This window comes from Penicillium digitatum, chromosome 6, assembly GCF_016767815.1.
Source record: "Penicillium digitatum chromosome 6, complete sequence".
Taxonomy (NCBI): domain Eukaryota; kingdom Fungi; phylum Ascomycota; class Eurotiomycetes; order Eurotiales; family Aspergillaceae; genus Penicillium; species Penicillium digitatum.
In genome coordinates, this window is record NC_089389.1 from 1,681,545 (window position 1) to 1,705,834 (window position 24,290).

The 24,290-nt window shown below is 49.3% G+C and overlaps 8 protein-coding genes across 8 annotated transcripts; 3 read left to right on the top strand and 5 right to left on the bottom strand.

Annotated features, from left to right (window-relative positions):
• Positions 1-12: 12 nt before the first annotated feature.
• Pdw03_5606 (Fumarate lyase) lies at positions 13-1,532 on the bottom strand (the record flags this gene model as incomplete). Its single annotated transcript, XM_066101103.1, has 3 exons — positions 13-517; positions 580-1,414; positions 1,478-1,532. The coding sequence occupies 3 exons, from the start codon at positions 1,530-1,532 to the stop codon at positions 13-15; spliced, it is 1,395 nt and encodes a 464-aa protein (XP_065958043.1).
• A 2,186-nt stretch (positions 1,533-3,718) lies between these two features.
• Pdw03_5607 (Acetyltransferase, GNAT family) lies at positions 3,719-5,020 on the bottom strand (the record flags this gene model as incomplete). The annotated part of the gene is made up of 1 exon (XM_014682599.1): positions 3,719-5,020. One exon carries the CDS (start codon positions 5,018-5,020, stop codon positions 3,719-3,721), a length of 1,302 nt encoding a protein of 433 aa, XP_014538085.1.
• A 656-nt stretch (positions 5,021-5,676) lies between these two features.
• On the bottom strand, positions 5,677-6,499 carry Pdw03_5608 (ALG6, ALG8 glycosyltransferase family protein; the record flags this gene model as incomplete). The annotated part of the gene is made up of 2 exons (XM_014682600.2): positions 5,677-6,247; positions 6,387-6,499. The coding sequence occupies 2 exons, from the start codon at positions 6,497-6,499 to the stop codon at positions 5,677-5,679; spliced, it is 684 nt and encodes a 227-aa protein (XP_014538086.2).
• A 1,322-nt stretch (positions 6,500-7,821) lies between these two features.
• On the top strand, positions 7,822-8,277 carry Pdw03_5609 (uncharacterized protein; the record flags this gene model as incomplete). The annotated part of the gene is made up of 3 exons (XM_066101104.1): positions 7,822-7,851; positions 7,910-8,120; positions 8,177-8,277. The coding sequence occupies 3 exons, from the start codon at positions 7,822-7,824 to the stop codon at positions 8,275-8,277; spliced, it is 342 nt and encodes a 113-aa protein (XP_065958044.1).
• Positions 8,278-13,455: 5,178 nt separating this feature from the next.
• Positions 13,456-13,986, bottom strand: Pdw03_5610 (uncharacterized protein; the record flags this gene model as incomplete). Its single annotated transcript, XM_066101105.1, has 4 exons — positions 13,456-13,660; positions 13,727-13,746; positions 13,865-13,910; positions 13,970-13,986. 4 exons carry the CDS (start codon positions 13,984-13,986, stop codon positions 13,456-13,458), a joined length of 288 nt encoding a protein of 95 aa, XP_065958045.1.
• A 1,586-nt stretch (positions 13,987-15,572) lies between these two features.
• On the top strand, positions 15,573-16,900 carry Pdw03_5611 (Copper fist DNA-binding; the record flags this gene model as incomplete). The annotated part of the gene is made up of 4 exons (XM_066101106.1): positions 15,573-15,635; positions 15,709-15,763; positions 15,913-16,046; positions 16,145-16,900. The coding sequence occupies 4 exons, from the start codon at positions 15,573-15,575 to the stop codon at positions 16,898-16,900; spliced, it is 1,008 nt and encodes a 335-aa protein (XP_065958046.1).
• A 440-nt stretch (positions 16,901-17,340) lies between these two features.
• Pdw03_5612 (Fps/Fes/Fer/CIP4 homology) lies at positions 17,341-19,878 on the bottom strand (the record flags this gene model as incomplete). The annotated part of the gene is made up of 6 exons (XM_066101107.1): positions 17,341-17,735; positions 17,789-18,929; positions 18,992-19,072; positions 19,126-19,653; positions 19,741-19,767; positions 19,834-19,878. The coding sequence occupies 6 exons, from the start codon at positions 19,876-19,878 to the stop codon at positions 17,341-17,343; spliced, it is 2,217 nt and encodes a 738-aa protein (XP_065958047.1).
• A 609-nt stretch (positions 19,879-20,487) lies between these two features.
• On the top strand, positions 20,488-22,284 carry Pdw03_5613 (ATP dependent RNA helicase (Dbp5), putative; the record flags this gene model as incomplete). Its single annotated transcript, XM_014682604.1, has 6 exons — positions 20,488-20,566; positions 20,672-20,840; positions 20,907-21,404; positions 21,463-21,700; positions 21,750-21,950; positions 22,006-22,284. The coding sequence occupies 6 exons, from the start codon at positions 20,488-20,490 to the stop codon at positions 22,282-22,284; spliced, it is 1,464 nt and encodes a 487-aa protein (XP_014538090.1).
• Between the last annotated feature and the right edge of the window lie 2,006 nt (positions 22,285-24,290).

The following is a 24,290-nucleotide window of genomic DNA, read 5'->3' on the forward strand; positions in this document are numbered from 1 at the left end:
TCCTAAAAGATCTTACAGTAAATTCTTCAGCACGGCGGTCTGCTCGAGGACTGCACGCTTGCTGGTTCCGCCAATAGCATCCTTCAGCTCGACGGCACGCTCATAGTCAAGGCAAGCCTGGACATCAGCGTCGAAGCGAGCGTCGACTTCCTGGAGCTGCTTCAGAGAGAGCGTGTCCATGGGAACATTGGTGTTCTCGGCCAGAGCAACGACGCGGCCCGAGATGTGGTGTCCCTCGCGGAAAGGCACGCCCTTGCGGACAAGGTAGTCGGCAATTTCGGTCGCCAGCATCTCCGGGGCGAGGGCAGCAATCATCTTCTCAGGGATGACGGTGAGGGTCGAAAGCACACCGGTTGCAATCTGAATGCTGTCGCTGACAGTCTTGACGTGGTCGAGCATGGGCTCAACACTCTCCTGCAAATCCTTGTTGTAGGTAGTGGGCAGGCCCTTGATTGTGCACATCAAGCCAGCCATCTGGCCGAAGGCACGACCAGACTTGCCGCGGAGCAGCTCCAGGCTGTCTAAAATGCGGAACCGTCATTAGTATGCTGCATCAACTTGCGGAGATGGGGTTCAAACTTGCCTGCGTTCTTCTTCTGGGGCATCAGTGACGACCCAGTCGAGTAGGCATCCGACAGACGGACAAAGCCGAACTCCAGACTGCTGTAGATGATCAGATCCTCGGCCCAGCGGGAAATCTTGAGCATGAATGAGCTGCCCCACTGCATGGTCTCCATGGCAAAATCGCGGTCCGCAACCGCGTTCATGGAGTTGTACAGCAAACCATCGAAGCCAAGCTCTTTGGCCATAGCCTCACGATCAATGTTGAAGCAGTTACCGGCAAGGGCACCAGTGCCGAGGGGGCTCTTGTTGACGCGACGGATCACCTCACGCAGACGCTCCAGCTCGCTAGCGAAGGCAGTGGCGTGCGACAGGATCCAGTGGGACCAGCGGACGGGCTGAGCCTTCTGCAAGTGGGTGTAGCCGGGCATGAGATAAGCGATATCGTTCTCCGCGCGGGCAATGGAGACCTTGATCAGATCGATGAGGTGGCTCTCGATCAAACGGAGCTCATCGCGGAGCCACAAGCGCATGTCCGTGGCAATCTGCTCATTACGCGAGCGACCGGTGTGCAGCTTGCCGCCGATATCCTTGCCAATGATCTCGCCCAGACGGCGCTCGTTGGCGGTGTGGATGTCCTCGTCATTCTCCTTGGCCACAAAAGTGTTTGTTTGCCATTCCTGGGCGATCTGCTTGAACCCACGCTCGATCTCGGCGAACTCTTGTGGTGTGAGGATACCAGACTTGGTGTTGGCGCGAGCGAAGGCAATTGAGCCAGCAATATCCTGCTTCCAGAACACGCGATCGTAGGGGAGCGATGTATTGTACTGCACCATGAGGGGATCAAGGCCCTCTGGAGTTTTTTTGGTATGAGTCAGTGGGGTTTTGGTGGTATGGGAGGGGTTATTGTACTCACGGGTGAAGCGACCTCCCCAGAGCATGTTCTCAGCGACGCCTTTGGGGTTACTCATTTTTGAACGGAAATTGGTCAATGGCTTGGAAATGAGAGGAAACAAAAGAATCCGTAGTGAAGTTCCCCCTACATCTCGTGGAATATCGGCAACCGATCATCCGCTAAACCAAGTTAGGATTATCTGGGGACACTGTTTACTATGAGTCACCATCTGACATCGGATAGTTCCCCAACATTTTTGGGACAGGTTTTGGACATTCCACTAACGCTTCCCACATTCAAACTATCCTTTGTTGGATAGAACGTCTGAAAGGTATATTGGCTCATATGTGTATTTACACTTTCTGAATAGACCCGGTTTTTGAGAGATCCTAGCATGAAGTCAGGCCGATATCGGTGTTATCTAAAAAAAAAAATCATCAGTAGGCCAAGAAGCCAAAGTCTCCAGGGGGTTGGAAAGGAGCTTGGATCTGGTTGGAAGTATCGTGCAAGGACTGCGCCGATGCATTGCTGATTGATCGGCTGGATTGCTCGTTGGAGTGGATGGCAGGGTAGCCATCATGTTCGATTGCCTGGCACATGTGGAAGACTACAGAAAACGTGCCATGGCGAGATCATGGTATATGCGTACATGGACTGCTTTAAACTGGCGACAGCTTATCTATACGGTCCTACTGGCAAGCAAGTTTTCGGAATCAATCGATATCATTGCGCGAAATAAAGAATCCACAGCACGCGCTGCTCGGTTGGATTCTTACCTCGGGGTGATATATACACGTACCCAGCAAGTGTTCTCCATGACCAACACGCCGCAGGGACAACCTTGTCACTTTCGTAGATTCTTAACTTAGTGGAGATGTATCCGGAGCTGATACTAACCAGTACTTCAGAAGAGAGCAACGATCTACGCTATGAAGCCAATCGATATTTATAGCTTTGATCCAGACTCCGCCGTATTCATATGACACCCGGAAATGAGATCAAATATATAGAGTTGCTTTGTGAAAGGTATCATACTCCTGGAGGATGTCTAAGCTATGTTCACCGTTTGTGAACCTTACCATTAGGGATTTAGCATCTAACCTCTCCAAATCAATCTGTCTAGTCCTCTTTGGCCACGATGCTGTAACCGACACGGCCATTGGTTCAGATTTTCACGGTGGGAAGTACATCATGTCTTCCTCTATATATCGCCTTGACCCGTTCTAGTTATATGTATGGAGCATATCGTATCACAGCGGCTGGCTTTAAATGGAACTCACCACATCTAGTAAGACGCTTCACAGCCAGTGTAAATCCCATAAATCCGTCTTGACGAGACGGATTTCCAAGCGATCATTGTCTTTCCTTATCATGGTAGCGGCATATCATTTGACCCATAAATCGTCAAGTAGCCAGAGAACGAGCTCCAAACTCCTTAGGATTATATAGCGAGGTCCTATGATGGAGTACCACGGCATTGGTCGCAACCATGATACTTTACGTTGCCCTTGCCTCGTCTGCATACCCGGGCACCATTAGCTCGCTACTCGCTGGATCAGACATGTTGTCATTATTTCGGGTCCATCGCCCCTAGTCCGCGGATATCCCGTGAGATTGTTTCTACGGGCTTCCATCGCCGAGTTCTTCGGTCGTTTTAATTTATCTTCTTTCTTACACCGGATTCACGGTTTCTACTGATGGTTGCTGCGGCCCACAAAACTTGTGGAATCTATGCAGGCTATTGGGATCCACTGGGGTGTGGCCGTCCCTGGATTTACTGCACTCGCCTCTTTTCCATTTGTCACGTTGTTCTAGGTTTACAGTGCAAGCATCTGAATGTGTTATACATACGCTGCACTGGCAGAAGAGCATCTCTGAAGCACTCAAGTGAATGGAGACATAAGACTACAGCCCTCGGCTGACTTGACCAAAAGCGACAACTAAAGTGTAGAGGACGTTTCCTCGTCCGAATCTGAATGAAGAAGGGCATCATGCTGTACAAGGTTTTCAACGAGGGTGGCGATTCCATGTCCTTTGCCGGGACAGTTGCCCAAGGGATGTCAACCCTGCATGGACTTTGCTTGAGATAAGGAAGAGGCAATTTACAGATCCATCGCCATGAGAAATTCAAAGCAGCTTGTACTCCTTGGTTGCACATTGTAAAATGCCTCAAATATCTCAGCTACAAGCGTAAAAATACCCAACCGTAACAGCCATGTAGATTCTGTTCCTGGAGACATCACACTAAGGAGATTAACCCCTTTAATCAAGCAGTTCAACAACAGTCCAGGTGACAGTTGTCAAAATCTGACCCCCCATCTTTTCCATAACCCTCTGACTGGCCGTGTTATACCCAGCCACCTCAGTATGCGCCCAAGCGCCAACACGCTCTCGAACCTCACTATCCTCGGACTTGACACTTCCAGCTCCAAAAACACCATCTGCTGACATCCCACGACGCATGATAGCCTTAGACAATGGAACTGCAATCCCGCGACCCCGATGCTCCGGTTCAACATGTAATGTCGCCAACGCGCCATCCACACCCAAGAATCCCCATGCAATAGGCACTTCTTCCGAATCACAGGACCCGGCATCAAAATAAACAGCCACGCTGGGCATTGTGGATAGCTGTGTCCTTGGCCTGGGGATGTGTGTCCGACTTTGCACAAGATCCAGATGGGTACTCAGAACACCCTCCCTCCCCTTTCGGTCCCGGAATCTATATCCGGATGGGAGGGAAAGATCGGCGGACGGCAGATCGGCAGATCGTCCAGACTCTGCCTCGGGGCTGAATTCAGATCTCCGGAAAAAGTACTTATAATAAGGTGGATCATCGAAGCGATGGACCCGGATCTTGGGTATCGAGTCAGATAGGGTGTAAGATCCCGATCGCTGTAGGAGAGAGAATAGACCTGTATGAAGGCTCCCAATAAGGAAAGCCTGTGGATCGGGCGCAGGGATCAGTGGAACACTACTATTATTGGCAGTGGGACTGGTGTTGTTTGGGGTCGAGGACAATGATACGGGAAGGGTTTCAGCTTCCGTAGATGTGGCTTGGGCTAATTTTTCCAAATATGACAGGTAGGATGGCAACAGGTTGGTCTTGACGTAAGAAAGCAAGGCAAGTAGCTGCGCGCGGGCCACGGCTAAGATGGGTGGGTTGGCAGAAAAGGTGGAAATGATGGTCTCGGTGTCGGCATCATGATCGGTGGTTTCATTTTGATTGGACCCTGCAGTGTCCACATTTAATCTCTCCGATGTAGTGGCTCTAGTACTATCGATCGTGACGATCGGCGAAATTGACGTGTGCTCCGCTTCGAGGCTGGAGTAAATGATCATTTGGGTTGTGCGGCCGGAGAAAAGATCCACTCGCGCAGCCAGCCACGGCTGTCCAGCCCCGGGGGGGAATCCGGGCGGAAAAGTTGCCAGTAGGTGGGCGGTCTCATGTGGATAAGCGATGCCATGTTGGATTCGCCGGAGCAGAGTCGTGGAATACGGTAGTTCAGAGATGAGTACCGGTATTGTTGTGGCTGCATCGTGTTCATAGATGTAGATCGCCATGTCGATCGTGGATGTGTCGGGTTCCCGGGTACCTGGATTCAGGGGTCGATTTCTACACGGGGTGATGACGAGGATCCTCAAATCACAAGTTTGTACGGTGTGTAGAGGAGACTAGTGATCGATTTATTCAGAAAGTGACAGGTTGACACCTGGCCGTGACGGGGGTGAGTCAGAGACTAGTGGATCCCTACAACATGGCTACATGGTGCCTAGCCAAGTCTGGCTAGTTATCTAACTTGAGAAAATTCGGTTAATAATACACGGGCACACGGGCGTATGAAGGATGACGCTTTACTGAATCTCCAGTCGCTTAAGAGCATTTGCCACTGGTCTGGAACTGTGGCGGCGCGGCACTATCGATCATGAAGCGGGACCCGCGGATGGGCTGAAAGAAATCAAAGGATTTTCAACGTTTGTCTTTGCGACGTGCTGATAATGATTTGAATGGCTTAGTTGCTAAGTGAAAACTTTGGCGATGTAGGGCACGGAGGGTTTCAACAAATATTAGAACAGCCTTCACATTACACTCCACTGTGATATGACACCACAAGCACTGGAAATCTTTTTAGGGAACGAACAACTTGGGAGAAAACGAAAAGAAGAGAGAGAAAAAAAAAAGAAAAAGAAGAAAATTCGTGTCTCATCACCGCCGTATCCTACCAGGGACTGCGCGCTCCGACCATCCAATCTTCCATTGCCAGCCACTCGCTCCACCGCGCCTCGGCTACTCGAATCTCATCCTCCGAGGGGTCACGCAGGGGCCTCAAGAAGGGTGTCTCTTCATCGGGCGAAATGTCGTAGGCGGCCTTGGTGGATACCCACCCACTGCTCTTAGCTGTGAACAGATAGTTCACCCGCTCTTGTTTGTAGATACAGCCCACGCCGGCCTCCCAATCCCCACCGAAGAAGCCTTGAATGACAGTCGGCGAGTCCTGTGCCGTGACAATCAATCGTCTAATGTATGGACGTAGTGAAACAAAGGATGATGGTCGGGATTCAGACATCGGCGCGCTAGACTCAGAAGGTCGCTGGCAGGGGAGTCGAATATTGATGAACGCGGCAATAGACTGCACTTGAGATGTGTGCTGGCTAATGTCGACAAAGTGCTGAACACAATTCTTGTAGTGTGAGAACCAGCCCGTGGGGTCCATGCGACCAAATTCAGCCCCGTTCAACACCGACTGAGCCTCTGGATTGATTACATCCTCTTCATGAAAGCACTGGCGCCTATCCGAAATGCATTCAGCGCCTTGTTCGACGGATCCTGGAAAAAAGGGCCAAAAAATCTCAGAATTTTGGTCGTTGCGTAACCGGTGCGATAGGCAAGACGGGAAGAGAGGCAAACGAGAGGGAAGCAGGAACTCACTTTGAGCGAGCTGTTCGCGAGAATAAGGATCGCGCATATTCATACGCTGAGGGGTTTCCCAACATTCTCTTCCAGAACCCTGCATGCTCAGTGACATGTTCGACAGGTGACATGTGCTTTTTGATAGTATGCGAAAATGAAAGATGTTTGAAACTGGAGGTGGATTGAGACTTTGAGTTGGAATAGTCTATTATTCTAGGGGAGGCGAACGCCTTTTAGCTCCGCGACCCAGCGCGGACAGGGAAGACCAAGCCATCCAGGGAGCCTAAAATCGATAACTTGTGAAGATCAAGGGCGGGCTAGTCCGGGTTTCGGGGGTGAAGCCAGGGTGGGGTGGATCTGGAAAGCGATCGTAGAAAAGCAAGCTTGAGCCACAGAAATCATCACTAGCCACGGTGAGCCACGGTGTGACCGAGGATGTGGCTCGTGCGCTTATCCTCAAGTAGCAAGGGGTGTGTGGCTGTGTTTCGACCCGACAATAGAATTACTCACTAGTCTTCATTAGGAAGCCCACATGGTCGATCTGGATCTCTTACGGAGTAGCATCTCAATAGTTCCAACACATTCGGGGCTAGTCATTTGAACTATCTCACCCTACAACATACATCACCCTAAAATGATTTGGAAGCCCTACTAGCCGAAGATCAATGATCTCATGTCTCCGAGAAATTTTAGTGTTCAGTCTTCTAATATGCATACTTAGGGTAGCCCCGCGACCTGTATGACAATGCTGACACTTCAAGGTCCACAACTCCAAATTATGAGACATTCTAATTTTTCTTCTTTTGCCGAAAGAGGTAGGATACGGATCTGTTCGGGGATGGATCTCATATCACATTTGGAATCCATGGATCTGCGAGAATTGTTGCAACATAAAGGAAAAATTAAAAATAAAGCAAAAACGTGGGAAAAAAAAAAGAACAAAAAAAGAATGCAAGGGGTAGAGTAGAACGAGATGACCCAATTCGTGGTATCTGCAGGGATGATCCAAGTTCACGCGAGTCCTCGTATCGAGAGACTTGTCCACATCGGGGACCCCGACAGCTCGGCGCCCCCCCCCCCATCTCATCCAATGAGAAGGACGCGATGCAAGCTCATCTAGGTTTGAAAACCCGACTACCCGGGTGTAACAAAATCCTATCTATATAAAAATAAAAATAAAAAAAAAAACACAAAACAATCTAGGATTCTAGATGCGGATCAGCTTGACGACTAATCTCCCCGCTTTCAAGTTGTTGCGGCTGAGCATCTCCAAGTCCTTATTTAAATGCAGGCTGGTTCGCTTCCGATCAAATCTGCATCTCAACACACGCGGATTTGAAGAGTTCTCAGGTCTCTTGATCAAGTTATTATCTTGCATTTGAGACTTCAAGAGTTTTACAATACCACTTCAACACACCGCAACATCTACCCTACTACTTACTCACTGCCCACCATGGGATACAAGACCAACTATGAGCTTTATGTGAGTAAACCACATGGATGCATTACTTTGGCCAGTCAATCTGACTTGAAATTTCCAGTCTCGAGGAAGCATCGACAGCAGACGGTTACCCCCGTCAGAGGAGCTTCTCTCACCGTTAGCAAAACTCTACCCGCATGTCGCGGCTCTGCAGCCACAATACAATCCCGACAGCTGCACATTCACCGGTTACCATGACACGGGATTTTGGGCTGCGGCGTACACGATACAGCCTATCGAAGAATCCTCTGTGCCCATTCGTCGCACCAGTGGTCAGCTTAATCTTCTTTTTTTTCTTCGGTTGCGTTTAGTTCTAACATTCTCCTAGATGGTCGACCACGTCGATTTGTTTCTAAGCTACGCAGACTCCTTAGCCGAGACGATTTAAAACGTCGTCGAGGATCTCGAGTGACTGCACGAATGGCATGAACTGCGTCTCTCTGTCTTTCAATCTTTTTTCCCTTGGATGAGACTACCTTGGTTCGAACTTTTGACACTCAGCACCAATGCCTCCGCAGGCACGACTTCGCATTCCTTTTTTTTTCCTTTTCTTTTGTGTGATCTTATTCTTCATTCTTACAAGTATCTTTTGTTTCCCTAGACTTTTGGGCATGTGACATTACAGCGAGGAGTTCTTTGGCACGCATTGGCAACAAGCCTAAATCGGGGGCTATCTTCCTTTTTGTTTTTTCTTACTTCGTTTTGTCGCATAGATTTCTTGTGAATGCATATAAAAGCAGATTTGTGTATAGAGATCAAATAAAGGACCAATCACAGTCCACTGTTTACCAAGAATGTCCACATTTTGTTCCGTTTCAGATCATCCTCATGTTACATCCCGTACAATACGACAGATCAATCAAGGCTTCTCTTGGTCGAATTACAAAGGGAAGCTATTCAAGTCCAGACACATATTATCCACTATAAGGCGCTCAACAGGTAATCGGGCCCCAGTGTCCCTTGCCCACATGAGTAGGAAAAAGCCACATGCGAATCTTGGAAGCAAAGTACCACTAAAGCAATGATTGCATAATTAGAATACTTGCTTTTTTTTTTCTAGAATCATAGCCTCATGGCCAAATCCCAATGCTACGGTAGCACTCGTGGCATCTGTAATCCCGGGGGAAAGGAACATGATCAACACACATGTAGGGTTGCCGAGGGCGCAAACGCGTCCAACCCCGATCACCTGCATCAGGGCCCCGTATCCGCCGATCACCTAAATAGTGCTATCTCAGTAATGATCGGCATGTTCCATAGACCTGTGAGATTCTAGCCACCACGGCTATAATTCCAGCCTCGGAGCCTGGGAACCCGGCCATATTATTAATATCAAGTGTTCGCACAAATAGCCGGATGCTTGCAGAAATCGATATCACGAGATCAAAATCACAAGGGCTTAAAGTGTCGGCACCAGAAGCCTTGTTCCTGCAGAACTAGATGATGCACAGGTTCAAGGGTGACATAAGCTATGCACGTACTGCCAGAGTTGGAACCTTTTTTTTTTGCTGTCTGTAGGGTCTACGGCCCATGAGATTGGAAACTCCCATGTGCGAGCGTGTTAAGACTAAGGGCCGACCCGTGTCGATCACATGGTTGGCTCATCTCCCCATAGGGTATTGGAAAAATGTACTCTGCACGCAACACGCGCAATTTGGGTGTGCTTTTTGTATGATCTTCGCAATTGTGGGGGCCTTGGGTGCAACGTTGTACATTAATTGTCTTTCTCTTCCGTTTTCGGTTTTCGGTTTTTGCTTGTTCTGGATTATTGACGCTAGGGCTAATCGCAAAGGACCATCGCACTGTGCCAGAGTGAGAGTCAATGCACTTGACTGTATGATTTTATGGGTTGAAAAAACTTGAATGGAATGTGTGCCAAGATAGAGGCTATAGAGAGGCCATGGAATAATGAAACAGGTTCAGAGAGAAGGCATTGACTGCTGCATAGCAAGGAGTGGATGCTCCGTGCTTATCAATTGTTGTATTGCTCTTCGCAATCTTCGCGATCTTCGCGATCTAGCCTGCAATAGACGGGGTTTAATTCAGGGGACAATGAAGTATCATCAGTCAATTTCCCTCATCCCTAGTGAATGATGATTATAATCATAATATTGCAACCACTATGTTCCAGATGTAGCGAGCTTGCTTGATGACATCAATGGCTCAAATTGCGAGTTCTGAACCTCTGAGATTACAGAGTCCCTACGTACTTCAACCAGAACTAAAAAAAAAAAAATTGATCAGTAGATTCTTTATCCTAAATTAAGAAGAGCCTGGGAACAATAATAGGACAAGGGAGGAATTCCTTTCGTAGGATTGGGATGGGTGCGTAGAATCAGAAACGGTTGGAACACTGACAATAAAACCTCGGAAATTGACCAGGATTGTGCCCCTTTTTGTTTCTTTCTTCCTACCCTGGTGCGACAACAGGGGTGCGATCTACGCTAATGTATGCACGCCACTGGTAATAAATAAGGTATATTTTGGAATTCACACAACGAATTGATTAAAGAAGCTTTTAACTACACCCTAATAATGGATGACTTACTCCTCCTAGTATTGGTATTATTAGCAAAAAAAAATGCCAAGGATGTGTATGCGCAATAGCGCAGTTCTCGGCCGGGCTATTGTGGCAGGGTATATATTATCAGTAGATCTCATGAAATGCTCATCATGTATAACACAGCAAAAGGCAACACAGCAAGTAGTCGGCATACATGAGAGAAACCCGAAGAAACTTACTTCGTAGATCGATGCGCAGTTACCATCTGTGCCAGAATCAACATTTGTCGCCCCCCCCCCCCCCCCCCCCCCCCCCGCTCTCCCCTCTCCGTGAATACTCCCTCAGACACCGTGGACTTGGACCAAAATAAATCTCGGTTCCAAAAAGTAAACTGGACGGTTTGGCAGAAAACTCTGAGACATCACAATCCATGGAGTACGAGTGTTCATTCGGCCTCAAAAGGCACAAGCAATATGAGTCCCTGTTTCGCCATATCGCCTCCTACAGATCGCAGCGGCCATACCAATTCAATTCATGAATCGGAGATTTTTTGTAGCGCGCTGATGCTTTCAAACAACATCTGCGGACCTGTGATGGCGGCGCTTCGAAAGCACGCACTCGAAGACGGGGTCTTCATTAAGAGTATCCCATCCTAGCTCCGCGATGGATACACCGAAAGACCGAGTTTTGAATATTCAATCCAATGACTCACCACCACTGCCATGAATATTGACATTTCACACAATGATGCCGCGGAGTCTCACTATGAAGGACTTGCATAACTTTAGCACAAGTCCAATCGTTACGCCCTTACGTCCAGCTTCTATGTAATACACCAGCTCAACTGGGCCGCACTTTTCGGCAATCTTGAGTTGATATGACCAAACTAGGAGGCGCCAGATTCATGATAGGATGATGGGGGTTCAGCCATTCCAGATTGGAAAGCCAGCTCTGTACAAATAGACTGTCTCACTACACGAAATAGAAACTCGGAAGAGACCCGGCTTCAGGTTCGGACTTTCGTCCGAGACACTCGTGCCCATCCTTTCTCAAGTCGATTGTCAGTTCAGGAAGCTTGGGCCTTGAGTCATTATCTTCGTGTTCGAATCTCGGGGGAAGAGTACTTGTTAAGGGTGTATCGTGGATTCGTTGTGGTTGCAATATCGTCTGAGGGGTAGCTTCGAGTATGTGATCAGACGCGGGAAATCCGCATCGAGGGAGCGCCTATCGCTGCGCCTGATGTCAGGAAGCTGAGGAGGAGGATGAATGTGGTCAACAACGGTCGAAAGAGAAAACAAGGGACGAAGGGCTCGAAATCCAGCTTTGAAATCGATCAGTGCCCAGGTCCGAGAGAACTGTGGGGTATTAGTTGATTGTCTGGAAGGGGTTTGAATTTTTGATCTAAGTTGATCGTCTGGAGTCAGAATTACATTTGGGTTTTGGATTCCAAGGCTTGGCTCAGGAGGATGACATCTTGGCGCTGATTGGACAATCACGGATAAGGTGGCTGAGTGGTCTTGGCGTGGATGTGATGGTTTGTCAGACTGTGGATGACAGGGGAGATGCATCAATCCAACTTGGGATACTTGCTTCGCGAGTAAGTTTGGAGCAGATATCCACAGGGCAGAGACTTTACCTTCTCCGTTGTGCCACCCCGGAGCAATTTCAGTCAACTGGCGCCCAAACAGAAAGTTACTGACTAAACGTAGATACGTCCATAGAGTCTATCGGGCAGAGCAGGCAGATTACTGTTTCCCGGGATGTTGATCAGAGCTTCATCCCAGCTGGAACGAAGTCATCTCCTCTTGGAAAGGCAACCGGATTCCAAAATGGATCATGATGCAAGCTGCCTACACGCCAAAAGATGTGCCCGGTAGTGGTAACATCATCGAGTCGAAACGACCTTCTGTTTGATTAAAATTGCACGCTCCTTTGAAATGTTTAGGGCATGATGTTCGAATTCACAGCTCGTGATAGCTAAATACTTTGCAGCTATGGATCTACAAATTGCAGGGTTATTTTCAGTGCAGCCGGACTTGCACTTGGCATTGTCTTCCAAGGGTGTTTCCTAGCGGCTTCGACTTGCAAGGATTGATGGAAGGACACGGATTGGATTCTAGAGATATGCTGGTGCTACATTACCTGGCTGCCGAATACGCAGACGCGAGGGCAAACTGAGAAGACTGTAGTCATGTATCAGCAAGATCGAATGGTGCACTGGAACACAGTCATCTTTGATGCACGTAATTGCAAGAAGAGTAAGGATACAAGTAGGCTCTTGGTACATTGTAAGATCCCCGCTATTGGCTGGGAAGCCATGATCTGTGCTTGCGCGGGACTTGTTGGCTTGGTTTCAATCCTGTGTTTTGGCGCGCCGGTCATCCAGGATGTAAAGTCTCTTATTATGTCTGTCGTGCCTATGAGAGAAATGTACAAATCTGATGACCCCGATGCCCTGCCAATCATCATCAGAGGGTTCTTATAAACCGCTGCCCCAGAGACCAAGAGAAGGAAGAGGAGGCGGAGGAGGAGGAGAATAGGCAAAGGAAGGAGAGATAATGGCTGCCCTATATACCCAAAAGTGGTGAGCCACCTCAAAAGCGCTTGTGGGAAGTCTAAGCGTTAGAAAAGATACTCATGTCAACCAAGACTGTCCATCTAGCCTTCTAGTCCGCTGTTGGTAACTTCAATTCCATGCTGGCTCCTATTCGTAAGACCGGACCGGCTCCCAGGAAAGAGGCAACTATGGAAACAAGACCAATAGGGTGGATTGGCGCCCAGGACCATGTCGAAAGAATCGAACCGTTAGGCAGAGGCACGGACAGAAGCACGCAGGCTGAATCCGATGAAAGAGACCACTCCATCTGACTCTATATCCTTGACAACGCTTCCGAATATTCTGCCAATACGGGCGTGCCCATGGCAAAAGAGGCTGAGCCCCACAACACACCGCTGTGGTTTGTAGGCCCTTCGTATAGCTACCGACTGCCCTAACCACCGAAAAGGCCGACCCAAGGTCTCTGTGTTTCCGTCCTCGATTTAAAGGCAAAGAACCGGGGAAGTGAGAGGGGAGATGTGATCCGATGGGAGGGTTGCTGTCAAATTCAGGAAAGGCGGAGATGTCTCAAGTGATGAAAACGATACTCGAGGCGAATAGGAGCAGAAGAGCGTAGCCGCTTGTCCGGGGACAGTCGGCAATAAACAAGGAACAGACTGGAGATACTCAAGCATGTGATGCATGGCAAATTGGACAGAGTCTTTGTCGCAGGCCAGTGGACTTGCTGCCAGTTTTGAAGGTCGAACTGACTTCTAATCGATTTCGATAGTTTCCTCATTGATTCAGTCTCTTTGGGGGGGGGGGGGCTTTTCACTGACACATTGTTTCCAATGATAGGCTGGACGGCAAGTGTCCTCGGTGAGAATACTCACCCACCTTCCCTCCGACTCTCGTAATTGGGATCCGTGTCACCCGGATCTTGCGGATGAATCCAAATGAAAATAGGAGACTCATACCGCATCGATCCGAGATGTCAATGTTAGATTTAGACAACCTTGTACACTGAAACATCTTGGTCAGTATGGAGTGAGATACGGATAGATGTGGCTGGAAATGATCACCGAATCCCAATGGACATGTTGAGATACGCGTCAAAGCTCACGCTGCTGGCTCTACATTGGTCCAACAGTCGGTGTAACTAGGTTTTAATAGCAAGAACGATGCGGTGAAACGAACGACTCGCAGAGCGATTCAATCATCGCCATATAATACCCGAACTGAATCAGGGGGGGGGGGGGCGCAACATCCCAGGCGGTCCTTGCAATGTAGATAACAGGGCTCCTCCCGAGGGGGATGCTGGAATACTGATATAAATCGTCGTGTCCGCATGTTGCGTTGGTCTGCTTGAAGCTCCCGGTATACTATTCTCTTGACATGCTAACCTACAGCGATCGAGGTGACGCAAGTTCCCCATGCCACACGGGCACTCGGAGGCATCGGTACAGTCGAGGCAATCAAGGCCAAACTCTTGTAGGGATGTGCTCGCCTTCCCGGGATTTGGAGGATCCAAGATGAGCATTCAATTGTTGTTGAACTATGCTCTAGCCGAAAGATACATCCGAAAGTGGATAGACATTCATTATCCCTAGGTCCACGAAGAGGATCGTCCAAGCCCCTCGCGGACTTGGCACTCAGAGATGTTAGTAAAAGCTACCCCTTGAATGCTTCAGTGATTTAAAAAAATCCGAAATAGACGATTTCCGGTACAGCAAGGAGAAAAAAGAGCCAAGGCACCTTATCCCGTGTGACGCAACTGGCGACAGCGTTATTTCCTGTCAAATGAAAAGGATCCCGCTTTGGAGGAAACCAGTGGAAAGGAAAAATGCCTCAGGTTTATCTAAAATGGCGCATGCGGGGCTGTGAGAACCGGCCTTCGCGTCTATTCCGTACTGACAGCGGAGATAGGAGCTTGATTGTTTTTTATTTCGTTTTTTTTCCCCGGGGGGGTTTTTTTTGGCGAAGAGGGAAAAGACAGAGAAAGACAATTGAAGGGAGTCTATCATATCGAAGCACGCACTTCACTGAGCAAAGATGAAACAATCCCACGATTGAAAAATCCCCTCAAACAGCACAGCCACCTCCAGATGGAGACCCTGGCCTTTTAGCGTGATATCTACGATTCCACCAGCCGCACGGTGGAACAGTCTCGATTGCCGTGCAAATTTTTGGAACCCTGAAATTTTTCTTCAATTTAAGAACTATATTAAAAAAAAAAAAAGTTATGAGGCATTTCTCCCAGATGGCGTAGTATTTAGGAGAATTGGAAAAATTCCTGTTCGCGTGGACCCCAACTGACGAAAATCCCTCATAACACAGGGATTTCTAATCCCCGAAGGGATACGTAGCTAGAGTAGCTAGAGTAGATGGAGTAGCTAGAGCACACTTTCCAGTCATTTTTATTCTGTGATTCTCCGACAGGACAAAAGGCCCGCAGAGTAGTATGAAACTATAGCTTCAAGCCCTAGTTGAAATGCAGAAGAAAACCCCTGACAGAACCACCCAAGTACACACCCGTTGAAATACTTCGTAGTCAATCCTGTGACTGTGGTTACGTGTCGAATCATAAGGTGAATTTCCTCACGACACACCACAAGGTGATTTCCAAGTTATAGAGTAATAGAAGGGGGGGGGGGAACGGAGAATGGTCCTGTGCCATAGCTCTCTATGTCCCGAGTGACCCCTCAGTCCTACCACAGGACGATCAATAAAGACCAAAAAAAAAAAAAGGTATATAAGCTCGTCCCCATCCACGCACCAAAAACCTTCATCGGAACGAGTTATGCTTATCGACGGTCAAAAGTGGGCGTGTGAAGCTTGTCTACGGGGCCACCGTGTAACCAGCTGCAAACACCATGGTGAGTACTCTGAATAGCTGGATTCGCTGGATTTATCTTCCTCGTTCCCATACCTCACTACGATAAACCCCTCTCCCCTCTCCAATATCCTCCCCTTGCTCTACCCCCATGACCCTCTTAAAACTGACCATGATAAAAACCATACCTAGATCGTCCATTGATTCGGATCAAGCGCAAAGGCCGTCCTTTCGCCATATGTACAATGTGCAATGCCACACCCTGCACATCGCCCATCGAGCATGCGCGCGCAAAACGGGACGCAGAGCTCAAGTCTCCCTCAAAAGTAACGCAAACACAAAACACAGCCGAAGTCGTTCGGCAGATGGAAGAATGAGAAATTGCAAACGCCATGGTGCTGATTGGTGTTTGCTCTTTTTCTAGAAAGCCTCGAGCCACGGAAGACTCCATCCGCGGCATAATCCAACCGGTTTCCTTCCCATTGCCCCTCGTCCAAGTCCAGGTCCCGGTCCAGGTCCAGGTCCATCGGGGTCGAGCGCGGGTTCGGTGGGGAGGAAGCCTCTCTCAGCGTCTGGGACAAAGGCGAAGTCCAGGTCCGGGTCAAAGTCGGGCTGTTCGGCTTCGTCGGCGTCATCGCCCGGGAAGACTCCTGCCTACCATGATGCTGGTGGAGCAGGAGATTGGTCGGGCTCAGAGGGCTCGCTAGCTTGGATGGGGTCATCTAGACACGCTGGGTCATTCTCTGGGTCAGTTGTGCCCGGGTTGGACTTGAGCCAGACACTCAGCACAGAGCAGGGTGGCTCCCTCTCACGTTCCGCACCGGGCTCGCTGTATGAGTATCCCGTTGCCTCGGAGGCCGAGACCACGGCGGCTGCTATGTTTGATCCGGCATATTCTCTCCAGCCTTCTTCGCTGGCTGTTTCGGGCGCCCAGATTGCGCCGACATTGCCCATGGCTAGTCCGCTCGAAGGGGTGAACCCCTTTGATTTCTCGCTGGACCCTGCGCTGGAATTGAGTGATAGCACATTGGAGTATCTGGCCGACGTCGACCTAAACATGGATTTGGAGATGCCGGCGATGGAGGAAGTGTTTCAGGTGGAGGATTGGTCCCGATATATGTGGTCGGCTGAGAGAGGGTTCGAGCATCTAGATACCGGATTTCCGCCTGTCTCGCAATAACAAGAGGAGAGCGGCCAGCGAAACTGGTCAATTACTCGCATGATGGTTGATGATAACGATGGAATTTCTTTCGGGACGACGTACAGGCAAAATGGAAGAGCGGAACCACAGGCTCGGTGCTGTTTGTGATATATCTTGGTGCATCTGCACCACGGCTTACAATTGGTACAGCTCTAACTCTCATGAGGATTCAATGGAAACAACGTGTCCAATGCTCTATCCAAGACTCTGAATGAATGCCAAGCACGAATGCCCCCAATGCTCCTGGCTGATGTAAAATAATGACGACAACGGCACTGACGACGCCGACTATACAGGAGAATGAACAAAAATCAACACAAAGCTGGCCGGGATCTTCGAAGGACACACAAACAGACAAAGAGTCAACGGTCCAGAACACTGTACGAAGGCCAGGCGGTATAGCCTAGATGCCCCCCGGCCTACACCTCCTGGATGTAGTTCGCCGGAACGCTCTTCGTGACACCACCCCGTTCGACGTCGGCCCACCCATCACCACTGTCCCGGTTGATTAGGACAAATCGGTCTCCCTCTGCCATATTCCACTCCATATCGCTGCGGGCTTCGTACTCGTACAATGCCTCGACATACTGTAATTTCTTGGCTCCTCGTCTAGGTGCGACAGCTGGTCCGACACGTTTCTGCGCGGCGCTTCCCGCCAGGGATGCCGATGAATTTGAGTACGTTGACCCGGGTCGCTCAGGCACACTGGGACTGGCGGATGGCACCGGAGAGGGTGTAGGGACAGCTTCGACATATGCAGCCGGGACAAGTCCTTCGTTGGCCCCCGAGCGGACACGCATCCATCCAGAACCATCTGTGCATTAGTTAGTAAATCTTGGGAGTACACGATAGGACAAGAGGACGTACCATCTGGTTGGAGGATCACCACTTCATCCCCATCTTCCACACTAACCTCATCTGAGCCGGTGGCTTGATACGCGTACAGCATCTTACCCCATGGCTCCTTGGACTTTGACCCCATGCCGGAGTCGCTCGGCGGAGGTGCAGTCATGTAGGCTGTCGGGGGTGGTGCTAGCACCCGGTTTCTCTTTGCGGCAGCTGGCTTAGTCTGTGCGACGGGAGCTGGAGGATCATCTGCTGGGCTTTCAGGCGTGTTCTGAGTAGGAACGTTGGATATCGACCGGGCCGAACTGGCCGCATATCCCGAGCTAAGAGAATTCATAGTGTTCTGTCGTCTCAGGGACGGGGCGGCAGTGGAAGCTGTAGGGGTGCCGACATCCACAACGGGCATGGCACCAGCCTGGTCTTGACGCAAGGCCTTGAGTTTCTTCTTGTCTTCCTTGGTCTGCTCGCCTGGGCACTCCGCGGGCACCTTCATTTGGCATTTACTGTGGCAGGTGTAACCACAATCCCGACAATCAAAGCCCTTGGCGGACAGGCCCCATATGCGCTCGCCACATAGATCGCAATTTGTCGGGATCTTGAATGTTTGAGAGCGGAAATTGTGGTTCTGGGCTCCCAACGACAAATCTCCAGCCACTGCCATGATAGTCGCCGTTTCTACCTCGGCTGTGACCCATTTGCGATCAACTTCATGCAGGGACTCTTGGATATAGAAAATCGACCTCACGACATCTAACTCGTTTCGATTATCTTTGCCATCTTGAACATTTTCCCGTACTTTCTTGCTTGCTTCAACCTCACGCCTCTTCTGGTCTGACTCAACTCGTAGTTCGCGGATTTGAGTTTTGCTTTTACTTAGGACGTTGCGCAAAAAGACCTTAGCGGCCTCATCAATGATAATTGAATCATCGTCGTGCCATACTGGACTTGGCTCAAATGCTAGATTTGCAGGTTCCTGCGATTGGGTCACATTGTGCTGGAGGAACATCAACGAGTCCAGACGAGGATTGTTGCGAGGAATTTCGACAAAGAGATTGGTTATGTGCTCTGTGCTATTTGAAAGAGACGCCTTTTCAAGTTGGGCGGCGAGCAACCACATCAGGTTCATTTTTGCGACTCGTGTTTCATTGAGGTTTTGTAATCCCTGGCCGGAGATGTGAGTGCCCGCATTGATCCAAGACACGGGGAGTAGTTGGTTCATCTTACATCGATCACCTCGGGGACATATTCATGGTAAAATTTCTCCTTGAGCTTATTTGTCACATTGATGCTGATGAGGTAGAGGTTCTACCCCGTAAGTTAGCACCGGGACACCAAGGGTTCAGTTAAATAAGCCATGCCTTATAGTTGTTCATCTCCAGTATTTGTTGTTGATATGCTGCTTGAGCTTTGCCCTTGCCATGATCGAAAGCGGACTCCATTTTCTTTCTGCGAGATTCAACCTCCTGGCATGCACCATCGTATTTACCTTTGGCTTTTTTGAGTTCGCCATACGCTGCATCCCGTTCCTTTTCCAGCTTTCCATGATATTCAACGTGGCATTTGCGGATCTCTTCATATTGAATGGCAGCTTGTTTCAGAGGATCCGCCACTTGCACTACCAATTCTGACGCAAACTTGTCCCGCTCGGCGGCGTGAGATTCCACGGCGTTCAATTGCGTAGTCCATGTGGTGAGTGATGCGCTTTCGAGGGAACCGGGGGTTAACGTGGGTGTATCGCCTACACTCAAGGGGCTGATCTTCTTCGACTTGCGGTCAGAATACTTCTTGCACAGGGCCGTTAACTTGGATGCGTATTCCTTCTCGATAGCACTGCGCTCGCGGTAGAATTGGTGTATCTCGTCTACCCATGATATACCATTTGATACCTGTGCAACACGTTTGCATTAGCTCCACTTCAAGCGCACAGGGTGATCTGACGGGTTGGTTGCGGGGAAAGGATGTCGGGACCATACCCAAGTGTTAACTGGTTTGAAGGAATCCTATATAAAATAATCTTATTAGTTATACATCTGGGACTATGACCATACAAGGTGTTGTATGGATACCTTTAACTCAGCACCGAATTGGGGAGCGACGTCTGCGGCCGCCATAGCTGGATTAAGATCCCAAGGCAGACGCGCATGGGACAGCGCGGGAATGGAAGGCCAAACAATGAAATGGGGTTGCCGAATATCAGCGCTGCTCTTCAATGAGCTACTTGTCTTGAAATCAATTAAATAAATCGATATCTCCAACTAGGCAGTGTTCAATGGGCTACTGAGGCCATTCAGACAGGAAGAGTGAGCTCAATGGCCAAGGCGGGGAGAAGACTGGTCCCTGTGACAGTACCAAACACACACGTTGCTGGGAATTAGTATTTTGCCTGCCCTCCTGTGACAATACCATTACCTTTTTTTTCACTTTGACTCAATTCGGACTAGTTCTCTATCCCTCCAGCGTCATCTGTTTTTGCTCTTCCGTTCAGAGGGCTATTGTTCTCTTTGGCTATTGTTCTTCTCTCCTTGGTGCTTGGATTTCTGATTTCCTCCATTCTACCTGAGTACCAACCGAAGCCGTTCTCAGTTGACGCCATATCTACTCAATCGCGCACTCGGCCATTTGATTTCATTTCGAACTTTTCTTTACCCCACGACCACCCCTCCACCCTTCCTTCTCCAACTCTTTCTGGGTTTTAAAGATACCCACCAGACTTTCGTGCAATGTCTGATAGTCAAGAGACCACTGCTGCGGGCTCCTTGGCTGACCGTATCACCAAACCTGATGAGTCGAAGCCAACCGGTACGAAACGAGACCACGCCACCGTCGCTGATTCCTCCAGTCCACACGACCGGAAAACACGCAATACCCCGGTTGTTAGCTAACGTGTTTTCTTTGATTTCCCAGATACCTCCAATGTCTCCACCACTCCTAAGGAGGACGGAGCCTCTGCCCCCGCGCAGGGCTCGGCAGAGCTCGAAGAGCCCGACTACACTGTCGCTGTGAAATTAAGTGATTTACAAGCGGATCCAAACAACCCCCTGTACTCAGTCAAGAGCTTTGAAGATCTGGGCCTGTAAGTGCTAATTATTGATACGCCGTTGGAAAAAATGTCTCGCAACTAACTTGATTGACAATCCAGTGACGCGCGCATTCTGAAAGGTCTCTCGACCATGAATTTCCGCAAGCCGTCCAAGGTCCAAGAGCGCGCTCTTCCCCTTTTGATGAGCAATCCCCCGAAGAATTTGGTTGGTCAGTCGCAGTCCGGTACCGGCAAAACTGCGGCCTTCGTCCTCAATGTCCTCAGTCGTCTCGACCTCTCAACGGAGCAGTTGCAGATGACGCCTCAAGCTCTGATCCTCGCTCCTACCCGCGAATTGGCTCGCCAGATTGTCGGCGTTATCCAGATTATGGGTCAGTTCCTTGAAGGTCTCGTCATCGGCACTGCTGTTCCTGCCGATTCCAATGCTCGCCCATCGAAGATGGATTGCTCGGTTGTGGTTGGCACACCTGGAACTGTTCAGGATATGATTAAGAAGCGTATTATGAACCCTACTGGATTGAAGGTGCTTGTTCTAGATGAGGCGGATAACATGCTTGACCAGCAAGGCCTGGGAGACCAATGTATTCGGGCCAAGGCGTAAGTACTTTGAAATTCCTGGCACTCAAAGCTTTCAGCTAATTGTTCCTCTGGGTAGGATGATTCCTCGGAATGTTCAAATCGTCCTGTTTTCCGCAACCTTCCCCGCTCACGTCTACCGCTATGCGGGCAAGTTTGCCCCTGCTGCAAACGAGATTACACTCCAACACGAAGAGTTGACTGTTGAGGGCATCAAACAACTCTACATGGATTGCAGCACTGACGAGGAGAAATATCAAAACCTCGTCCAGCTCTATGGGCTGCTCACTGTCGGATCCTCAATCATTTTCGTCCGAGTAAGTATCCTCTCGGATTAACATTGGACTATTGCTGATCCCCGTATAGACCCGTGCCTCTGCCGTTGAGATTGAGAAGCGGATGGTTGCCGAGGGCCACACTGTCGCCTCGCTGACTGGTGGCGTCGAGGGATCTCAGCGTGACGCGGTGATTGATTCCTTCCGCAGCGGCGAAGCCAAGGTTCTGATCACGACCAACGTTCTTGCTCGTGGGATCGATGTATCTACAGTCTCCTTGGTCGTAAACTACGTGAGTTGATTATTCACCCGCCTTCACGTTCAGGACTAAACCTTCTGCCCTTCAGGACATCCCCGAGGAATATTCTTCTGGTCAGCGCACCAACACACCCGACTACCAGACCTATTTGCATCGCATTGGTCGTACTGGTCGTTTTGGTCGTATTGGCGTTGCAATCTCATTTGTTTCCAACCGAAATGAGTGGGAAATGCTTCGCAAGATCCAAGAGCACTTCCAGTGCATCATCGACCGCATTGATACCAGCGACTGGGATGAAGTGGAGGATATGATCAAGAAAACGATCAAGAATACCCGAGCTCAGGCCGACTTTGTCCGGAGCAATTAAATGCACAAAAAGTCAGTGTCGATGTCGAACAAGATCCAATGATCCCTTCACTCAATCCCGATTTTCAGAATTGAACGAATTATTTCACGTTCCATGCTTCGAAGAGTGACGAAATCTCTTCTCTTTTTTGCGGGTCAGGGGGGCGAGGGGAAATTAGATACCTATTTGCGCGCATGGCTGCCCCTGCAGCCCGTCTCACCTCTCTGGTCTGCACATGCCAGATATGCTGAAAGAGGCGGCTGGCTTCAACTCGAAGTAGTCAGTTGCTCTTCAAAAACACACCAATTTTTTTCCAACCCGTTTGTAGATTGTCTTTTTCATGTCACTATGAACTTTTCTCGTGGGTTGTTCTTTCGGCACCTGTTAATCTTCTATCCATTCAGATTCTCTCGCATCTTCCTCATCTTGCCATGGAGCCATTTCATGCTCCGTCCATGCATTTACCTAAAGTAGAGAGCGAAACTAAAGAATTGCTGCCCCCAACCCCGGTTAGTCCTCACACATACCGTCAATGCATGCCGCACTGCTGGCTCTTCCTGGCTCACCTGATGCACAACTCTTTGCCATAACCATCTTGATATACCCCGCGAGCTCGCGCGACGTATACCACCGGAAGGAATCGAGGTTTCGCGGCTCTCTGAGCGTGAGGCTGACCTGGCTTGTGTCGACTAGTCGGTGAAGCGATTCTTCTACATGGAGAGGCTGAGGTTGAGAGCAGAGAGGATAGTAGGGCGTTGCTTGCTTTGCGGGGGGCTTGAGGGCGTCACTAGTCGGATAAAAAGTTCAAAGAAATCCACGATACGCTCCTTGGGGGCGACTTGATGAACCTCCCCCGATGTGACATGCCTGGACGCGTCTGTGCCGCAAGTGGAGCAACTGGGAAGTCCCACATTCTGTCTGTTGAAAGTTCAAGTTGATTTTTCATAATTAATATACCTTTGGATCTTTTCAACGCTAAACTATAATTGATTTCATGCATACACCAAGACTCCTACGGAATCGAGATTAGCGGCGTCAATGTAGTCTGACGCCTCTGTGATTTGGGCAAGATCGCATGGTTTGGATTGGTCGGGAAAGCCGACTACTAAATACTATGGAATAGGTACGGTGGAATAATCTAACTATACGTGATAGAATGGTCCTAAAAACTTAAACTTGGTATCTATAAAAGTGAATATTTAAATTTCAACATACAACATGCAGTGGAAAAATTCCCGGATCTCAGATTTGAGATCTGGCCTCTGATTGGTCAAGAAAGCATCGGTCACATGACTAGAGTGGGTTTAGCAATGTGATTACATTGCCATTGATAGACTACGACCAGATGGCGCTCTTGGATTCTGATTGGTTTGGCTACAGGAGGACATCGACGAGCTTGTTGAATTGTCCACATCGCCCGTCTAAGGGCACTAACCGGCCCCTGAAATTTTTTTTTTCAAAAAATACGGACCCCCGCAAGCGAGGGTCCGCCACCAATTCGTAGGGGATCACCCAAACGTCGGTTTTTTCATATGTTGTATACAAATAATACCGGTTATTAGTAGTGAGGGTAAGGTAGAGAGTAGTGTTACGGACCTACCCGTCACCAATCAATGGTGCCCCACCGGGTACACAGATGGGCCACCAAGAGCCAATAGATCTTTCTGTCAGCAGATCACGTGCAACACTGTATACACTGGCGTTCCCAGGTATCGAAGGAAAAGGAAGTCCTTACTAGTCACTAAAGTTAGATTGTCCCTTTAGTTTTAGGATAGAGGCCGAGATATTAATCTCGTTTAGACTAAGAATATAGTCCTCGATCTCGTAGGTTTATTCTATCGGTATCGTGAGGATAACGAGGGAGAGATTAGACTTCCGCAAAGCTCGAAAAGCTCCAAAAGCCCGAAACCCGACTCGACCCTCAAAAGGGTCGGGTTTCGAACTTTTGGAGCTTTGCGGAAGTCTAGGAGAGATCGGCGACGACGAGGTTAGACCCACCGTTCGATACATGGTATCCTGGGGGTTTC